The following is an 8,900-nucleotide window of genomic DNA, read 5'->3' as shown; positions in this document are numbered from 1 at the left end:
ACAGACCACCCACCCTCCGAGATGACAGCCAAAATGAGAAGAGGGTTCGGACAACCTCAGACATCGCATCTATAGAAAATATTTTTAGCAGATGTGCGCCCGAAACTCCACTTGTGAAAAGCAGACCAAAGCCCTCCTCACCCACACCTGCCCCAGCCACCGAGACACGGAGAACCACGCCACCCACCCGGACGAGCTCCTGTGGGAACGGGCCGCGCGAGTTCTCGGGCAGGTTGATCGGAGGGATGACCCAGTCTCTCTTCTGCCTCTGCAGGCGCCCATCGCTCCGGGCCGGCAGGCGTGGGAACAATATTTCTTCAATCTCTTGGAGCCCCTTTGCGTTGAAACACAAGAAGACATTCCTGAGTACCAGGAGAAACACTTTCTGAAAGTTCATCAGTGTCAGGGGGTACCTGGAAGCGTAGGCATCACAGTTCATTACCAACAAGAATAGAAGTCCGGCCCTGACCGGTTTGGCTCAGTGGATAGAGCGCTGGCCTGCGGACTGAAGGGTCCCAGGTTCGATTCTGGTCAAGGGCATGTACCTTGGTTGCGGGCACATCCCCAGTAGGAGGCGTGCAGGAGGCAGCTGATTGATGTTTCTGACTATCCCTCTCCCTTCCTCTCTGTAAAAAAATCAATAAAATTTATTAAAAAAAAAAAAAATAGAAGTCCGGAGAGGCCCTTTCCTCGCCCCCCTATGGACATAAGAAGCCCTGGTCCACGTGGCTCCGCTAGTTGGGGGTCATTCTGTGCACCGAGGGGTTGCTGGTTCGATTCCAGGAGGAGCACATGTCCTGGCTGCGGGCTCCATCCCCAGCAGGGAGCGTGCAGGAGGCAGCCGGTCAATGTCTCACTCTCACATCGATGTTTCTCCCTCTCTCTCTCTAACTCAATTTTAAAATCTTTAAAAAGTAATAATAAAAAGCACTGTAAAATTTTCAGGCTAAACTGTTCATTGGAAAACTGAATTCCAAACAATTTATTATGTGGCCCAGCTGTGTAAACTATCGCCATTTCTACAAACCACCTTAGATAGCAGTTAATATGGAGGCAAACGTAAAAGATCCTTTTATATATTTCTCATTAGTTTAAACCGCAGCTCAGGTAATGCGCTACTGTACATTAAATTTAGATCTTGATGTGCGACAATATAATTTGAATTCCGAGAGAATTTTAATTCGTCCTGCTAAGGAATGTCTCAGATATTTATGACCCTATTAAATCGCACAGGATTAATGCTGTAATTATTCTAAACCTATGTCAGCCGGGATGGATGCTGCAACTGGCCCACTTTGCACACAGGGCATTCATCTCTGTGGAGCCAGCGTTTTCCTCTGGTTCTCCGTATTTCTGTGGCCACTGTGCCCACTAGCCCTTGCAGCTCCAATGGCAATATCCAAGCTGGTTTGCTGGGACACTTCGCACCATCGACAATAAAAGCAACTTTTCACTCGATTCGTAACCAGTTGCTCACTTTCTATTACCGTAACGGCATGGTTCCTGTCCAACAGTTAATCGTTTCACTGATTACACTCCACGTAATGAAAGCCGGACGCTGGCCTCAAAGAAAAATGATACATATTTTCCCTCCGATATATTTATTCATATTTGATTACTGGTGGGCATATCGCATTTACCATTAAATACCAGAAATGAATGTGTGTCCTCTTATCTTTCTCGACACCATAAATACAGAAAATGTAAGAGCCACAGTTTACAAAATCATAAACCAGAATATATGACTGTGGAATCCCCTCAGACTGGTCTCCAATTAACTCAAACAAGTAGAATATTCGAATGAAGAATGGAATCGTCATTGTACTGAGGAAATTACTGTATCTTATTTACATTTCTTAACATGGGGACTTCGCCAAAGTAAGTGCTCGATACATTTTTGTCTAATTGAATCGGCCTGTCCGCTGTTGGAAATGAATCTTACTTACTGTATCTTGGCTTATAGCAGCTTCCGCCAGAGGGAATCACATTATTCCGTAGGGTCATGCTGGTGGGTACATAATTCCCACTCCCAACTCGATGACTAGGGGACAAGACAACCCCATCAACCTGCCAGAAGGGCTTCCCCGTCACTCCCGTAAATCCGGACTCACACCTCAGACATTCGGCTGGTGAAATCTTGCAAGGGATTGCTTCTTTTGTGGCTCATATTTAAGAGCGTGTAAAGCTTCTAATAAATTTAAAACAAACGACTACTTCTAATATCAGTTATAAATCTCAAAGTGTAAACAAACCTTCCCAATATGAGTTCTGGTTGCTCAAAACACATTTGGCCACATATCTTATAAGATTGAAAACACAACAAAATACTATTGGAGGGACTGAAGCTGATGAAAATTCAGACACCGGGCATCCACTCACGGGCGTGAGGCAAAGGGTGCGTGTGGGTCCAAGGGCACAATCGGACGGGAGCTGCGGGGCCTACCTGCGCGGCGGCCCCCGGCGCGGCGGGCTGGAGGCTCAGGCTCACGGCCACCTGCCACTTCTCCTGAGTCTCCTGGTCCTGGGCGTAGACCAGGAAGCGGGCGCGCTCGGAGGACAGGGGGAAGCTCCTGACCGCATACACCACGCCGTCCTCGTCCACCTTGAAGTCTGCGGGCTCGCTGCTTTCATACTGCACTTTTCTCTTCCCATCGCAGCTGCTGAACTTCACTGTAACAGAGGACGCACACGTTACACTCCCAAAGCAGAAGCAGCCAGCACCGAAATCTGCACCCTGCTCAGGCTAAAGGATACATACAATATAGTTCGCGTGGAAGACAAAAGGTGCGTTTTCACCTCCGGCAAGGAATCGTCACAGTAGAGAACATCAGACTGTGGCTCTGAGTCGTGCCCCGGCGTCTCCTTGTGGCACAGCCTTTGCCTCTCCTCCCCCTCCCCTGGGCCCCTGGGCCCTCAGACCCACCTGCTTTCCCCATGCCCCTCGCTGACATTGCCTACCACTTCCCAGCAAACTCCTACACATCCTTCAGAACCCGGCTGCAAAGGTACGGAAGGCAGAACCAACCCCTTGCACTCCGTGTTCCTGCAGCCACCTGAACTCCACCACCACAGTCTCCTAGCCTGACACTCCCCGGGAGAGGTACTTCTGAGTACATGTTCTCAGCTACCTAGCATTCCCTGCATACCTCCTGGAACCCAGGAATTAATACCTAATTTCTGAATGAATGCTACAAGGAAGAAAGCGATAGCATTTATTAAAGATGAATGCCCACTCTACTATAGAATGACAAAACCTGTGATAATTAAAAGGTGAATAATTTGCAATTTCTAGTCTTCATGGCACTTGTCATAGTTCCTTAAAGCAGGATGAATTTTATACATTTTCAAACAAATGAAAATAAAAGTGTATTTCAAAATAAATGTTAACTAGAAATATCTATGTCTTAAGAGTGAACAACCAAAAAGCCTTCAGTATCTTCATCATCTCTCTCTCACATGTAATGATTTAAAGTTAAAGAAGTGTTTTCTTAAAAACAATCTCTATCACTTATGTCTCATCAGATAACAAAAGTTAAACCGCGTACTTACAAATGTAGAACTAGACATGTGTAAGTCGGAATAAAATTATAAAACAATAAAAGTATTCTTTAATAAATATCATCTGCTTTGAAATCGTTAATCATTCTCTCTGAAGAAAAATTACATGGGAATAGCATGAGGGATCACAGAAAAAGCAATTTTTTTTCAGTTGTGTAAACATGTGATTATGTCCTGCCCATAATTCCACAGGATACATTTTGGAGGGCACCAACAGGCACACATTACAAAACAGAATCCTATACACTGTTTCCCTCTTTCAAGGACCTAAGTAAATTTATGAATATCCCCATCCCACATACGCATTGATGACAGTTCTTTTGTTTCTATTAATATAAATTCAATGAGATGTGCTCAAGAGCACATATAACAAGCCTGTTTATTTCCCTCCATAACCATAAAGTCCTTGCTAACAGTAATAAAATACTTCACTGGATGTATTATTTTCCACATAATCCCATATATTTCATCTTTCAAACAATTCAAAATAAAAAGTTGTATCTCACACTAAGCTATTATACCTCACACTAAATTATGTTAAACCGTCATTTTTTTGTCTTTGGAAGAGAAGTGTCCCCGAAGATGCTTCATTACCCAACTCACATGACCTGCGATTTACAAGTGAAAAATGGCACTCCCTTCTCTAGAACAATGCCACCTACTGCTGATTTTTTATGTCCGACGACAAAATGAAAAGAAGAATTGTTTGGGAGGACCCTGCTGAGCCATCAAAATGAAAAACTTTTATCATCTCTTTGTATAAAAAGTACCTTTTATACACTGTATTCACTGTATTCACACACTGTATTCACGATACTGAAGAACATGTGATCTGGAGCAGAAATAGGACACGTTCTCCCCCACTTTCCCACTCGGGCATGAATGGTCCCCGACTCGCACCAGGGTGAGGGGTCTGCACCCTGGGTGGTCTCCTCCCTGCTCCAGGCCACTGCCGGCCACCCCATGATTTCCTCCTGCCCGCATACCCTCTGTATCACTGCAAGTAAACCCTTTACCCAGCGTGCAATGCTCTCTCAATTACTGTGCCCTTGGTCTCTTTGGTTTAACTTGCAACACAGTCTAAAACATGTTCGGCCCAGTCACAGATTTCTCGGTCATTTCCCGCCTCACTGTGGCCCGCACCCACGGGCATCACCTTGTCTGAAAGCCCCACCCCATTCTCCATGCCCAGCCCCTACCCCCCATCCCATTCTCCACGCCCACCCCTTACCCCCCCAATTCTCCATGCCACAGCTCCAGAGCCAGGCCTGCAGGCCACAGTGCAGGCACCATCAACGGGGCGTCCCTCAGAAGTCAGCAGCTATGCCCTCACCTGAAGAGGCACTGCATCTTTCATTTTACTTTTAATTTTTCACATTTCTTGTCCATGGAAACACAATACCACAGGGGCTTCAAATAATTTGGCTTTGTATTAGGTTGCTGGTAGTGAAAGAAAACGAAGGAGTATTTGATGAAAGCCAGGCATTGAATAAGACACTTAGCTTATCTACTTGAACCTCAACTACTGCCTCCTGAACTGGGGCTCGTTATTTCCATTCCATGGAACAGGAGAAAGCTCAGAGACTCCTGTGCCCATGGCTAGTGGACTCCCAGTCTTCCTCCTCCCCCAAAAGCCTAAAGGAATCGAAATACACGCATCTTAAGTTATTGATAAATAACTTAAATAAACAATGAAGGTAAAGAAATGGCAAAGAGGTTAGATAAATGCTTGTGAAGAGGATGAAGCCACATTCGATCTTGGAAAATGCTACCGTCAATAGCATCTTCAAAAGGAATTCTTCACTGAATGTCCTATGGGCAGGCGGCTGGAGCCCCGACGGCTGGGGTGCACATTGGGCAAGCAGGGGAAGATTCTCGCTCGCTGTGGCTGGGGACTGACTGTCCTGTTACTCTGGTGCTCAGCTGCCCACTTGGATTCCGGTGTCAGAGTGACGCAGGAGAAGAGAAGGAGGCCTTAGAAAAACGCGTCAGCCAAGAAAATGTGCCCTTTCCTACACGGGCCATCGCGCATCCCCTGAGCGAGGGGGCTGAGCTCAAGGGGGGCCGCACTGGAGAGAGCCCTTTGGAGGAAGCTGCATAAAAGTCGGTGATTTAGAGACAATTACTCGTTCTACCGCCCCCATGCGACCTAACCTATAACCAATATGAACTGGTTCAACACATAGGCTATTAAATCATTCTGTGCTTTTAAAACAAATGCTCGTTCTCCTTTGCTCTGATGTTAAAACAAAATAAGCACCATTCTGGGCACTGCTCACCTTTACGGAAACGTTTCATGTAATTCCCGTTGTACACACACTCAGTGGAATCAGCACCATTAATGAAAATGAGTCCATTGCCAACTGACCAGGTTTCCTCGGTGAAACCTCAGTTCTAACTTCTTGGGGCTGCGAAGTGAGGCATGTACAGGGCCTGGCTCACAGTGACATGTTTCATCAATGACAGCCTCGTTTCACTGTTTCCCAGTCACAAGTTAAAATACTAATTTCAATGGGCGATATGGACGGAGTTGTGTTCCCCCAAATCCACAGGTTGATGTACTAAGTCCCAGCACCTTAGGACATGACTGGAATGAGGACATGTCTTTTGAAGTGGTAGTTAAGGTTAAATGAGCTCATATGAGTGGGGCCTCATCCAAATTGACCGGTGTCCTGATAAGAAGAGAGCATTTGGACACCGATACTCATGTTCATGGAGGAAAGACCTGGAAGGACACAGCAGCAGGTGGCCATGTGCAGGTTGAGAAGGGTCTTTAGAGAAACCGAACCTGCAGGCCCTCGGTCCTGGACTTCCAGCCTCCAGAGCTGTGAGAAAGGAGGTTTCTGTGTTTAAGCCACCGGTCCATATTATTTGAGGACAGCCCTGACAAATGCATACAATGGGTAACCCCACAACATCCATGATGAGAGAGAATCATGGATCAGCTGCCTCGTGCACGCCCCCCACTGGGGATCAAGCCCTCAACCGGGCCTGTGCCCTGACCGGGAATCAAACCGTGACCCCCTGCTTCATAGGTCAACGCTCAACCACTGAACCGAATCAGCCAGGCTCATCATTTTTTAATGTGTTTTCTGAAGAAAAGGTGACAATACATAAAAAAATAATAATAATTAAAATACACCCTTAGCAGTGAAACAATTTTGTAGGATAGTCGGTGGATACATGACATTATGCATTTGTCAGAACTCACAGACCTGTACAACCCAGAGTGCATCCTGCTGTCACCTGTGGACTTCAGTTAATAATGTACCCTATTGGTTGTAACAGGTGCACCTCACTAATGCATACGCAAGATGTTCAGACAGGTACCCCCCCACCCCCACTCAAAGCAGAAACTCTAGACTTCACTAACATAAGAGAAAAGGAAATTTCCTTATACGACTAAAAAAAAAAGTCTTGATCCACCCGATTATTATTTAACTAGAGGCCCAGTGCACGAATTCATGCACGGGCGGGGTCCCTCAGCCTGGCGATCAGGGCTGATCGGGGCTGTCTCACTCACTCCGGGGGGGAGGGATCGTGGGAGGTTGGCTGGCTGCAGGAGGTTGGCTGTGGGAGCACAATGACCAGTCGTTCAGTATACTGGTCATTAACGGTCACTTAGGCTTTTATATATATAGATTATTATTTAAACTACTCTATATAGAATTAAATGGGTGGGTTTTTTTGGGCTAAAAACATCATAATATTAAACAGGAAATTTATTATTACAGTTATTGCATAGTTTACATAATATGTAGTTATTGTGTTAACATGATTAATACAAAATTAAACATCAGGGAAGTACCTTTTACTGTTAAAGCAATATCTCAAGTTAATGTTAACCATAAAACCATAATATCCTTATAAAATATTCACAGAAAACCACGGATCTGACATATTAAATGCATTAGCAGTTTACATAAACCATATGAATAAAAAGGTGCAAATATTAACATATGGTTTACAATTTTTGCTCAAGTAAAACATCACGTCATATTTAGAAACTGTTGTAAGAAACACTGCAAAATATTTTTATTCCTACACATGCCTCTGCCTTTCTGCATTGTCTTCCCACACTCAATGCTCGTTATGCCGCGTATTTTACGCGGTGCCAGTTCATTAGTAAACTGTCACATCATAAGGATGCTGTCACGCGTTAGCACCTTGCTATTGTGGCCGCCGGGCCCCTTCCTGGCCTTCTCTCGGGCAACGCTCACGTATGTGGCCACACTCTGGAATATGAAGGCTCCGGGAGGCATGACTGAGTCCCCAGCAGTTCCCGTGTTTCTCTCCTTCCCAGACGTTCAGAAAGGCCCCCGTCTCGTCTCCCTAGATCTTAGGCCAGACCACGCGTTTTGCTTTGGTCATGACGACCTGGGGGCTGAAGTGACACATGCCACTTCCCAGCAGGAGCACTGAAGAGTCCAGACCGTCTTTCTCCACAGGGGCAGCCATGAGAGAACATGTGAAACGGAGGTGACACGAGAGGGAACGCCTGAGCCCTGGCCGGTGTGGCGCAGTGGAGAGAGCGTTGGCCTGTGGACCAAAAGGTCCCGCATTCGATTCCGGTCAAGGGCATGCACTTTGGTTGCAGGCTCCTCCCTGGCTCGGGCCCTGGTCAGGGCGTGTGCAGGAGGCAACCAATCGGTAAGTGTCTCTCACACCAATGTTCTGTCTTTCCCTCTCCCTTCCACCCTCTCTAAAAGTCAATGGAAACATATTCTTGGGTGAAAATGAACAAGAAGAAGATGGAACAGCTGGGAAGAGGGAGCACCCCTCCCGCCCCGCCACCATGGAGAGTTGCCCCGGAGGGTCGCCTGCCTCCCAATGGGCTCCGCGTGAGGAAGTGGGTTCTGTGCTGGGCTCAGAAGACGGACGGTGCCTGTGAGTGCAGCACGTCCCAGCCCAGCATGTCTGCCAAGGCCCAGCTTCAGCAAGGGACTTAACCCCTTTCAGTCCAGCCAAATTAGCATAAAGTTTCTATGAAATAAATACAAGGGAATCAAACTTACTGTAGATTAAATTCATAAAACAAAAAAATATTTCTCATTTGTAAAAGCCTTGGTACATCCCCACCAAAAGAAAATTAAAAAAAAAATTTTCTTTATTAAGGTATTACATATGCGTCCTTACTGCCCCATTGGCCCCCTTACTTCCCCACTCATGTCCTCACCCCCCTGGTGTCTGTGTCCACTGGTTAGGCTTCTATGCATGCACACAAGTCCTTTGGTTGATGTCTCCCCCTCACCCCCACTCTCCCCTACCTTCCCTCTGAGGTTTGACGGTCTAATCCAGCCATGGGCAAACTATGGCCCATGGGCCAGATCCGGCTCGTTTGA

At 46.3% G+C, this 8,900-nt stretch overlaps 1 protein-coding gene across 1 annotated transcript in view; it reads right to left on the bottom strand.

Annotated features, from left to right (window-relative positions):
• Positions 1-8,900, bottom strand: part of CDH2 (cadherin 2) — a 195,405-nt gene that overhangs the window by 50,367 nt on the left and 136,138 nt on the right. Inside the window, exons 3-4 of the mRNA XM_015564689.1 lie at positions 2,444-2,670; positions 188-334 (exon numbers count right to left, since the gene is read on the bottom strand). Of these exons, the coding sequence (XP_015420175.1) occupies positions 188-334; positions 2,444-2,670 (374 nt within the window). The remainder of the gene's footprint in view (positions 1-187; positions 335-2,443; positions 2,671-8,900) is intronic.

This window comes from Myotis davidii, unplaced genomic scaffold (genome assembly GCF_000327345.1).
Source record: "Myotis davidii unplaced genomic scaffold, ASM32734v1 scaffold181, whole genome shotgun sequence".
Classification (NCBI taxonomy): Eukaryota; Metazoa; Chordata; class Mammalia; order Chiroptera; family Vespertilionidae; genus Myotis; species Myotis davidii.
Note: the sequence above shows the minus strand (reverse complement) of the source record. Positions and strands in the feature narration are given on the sequence as shown.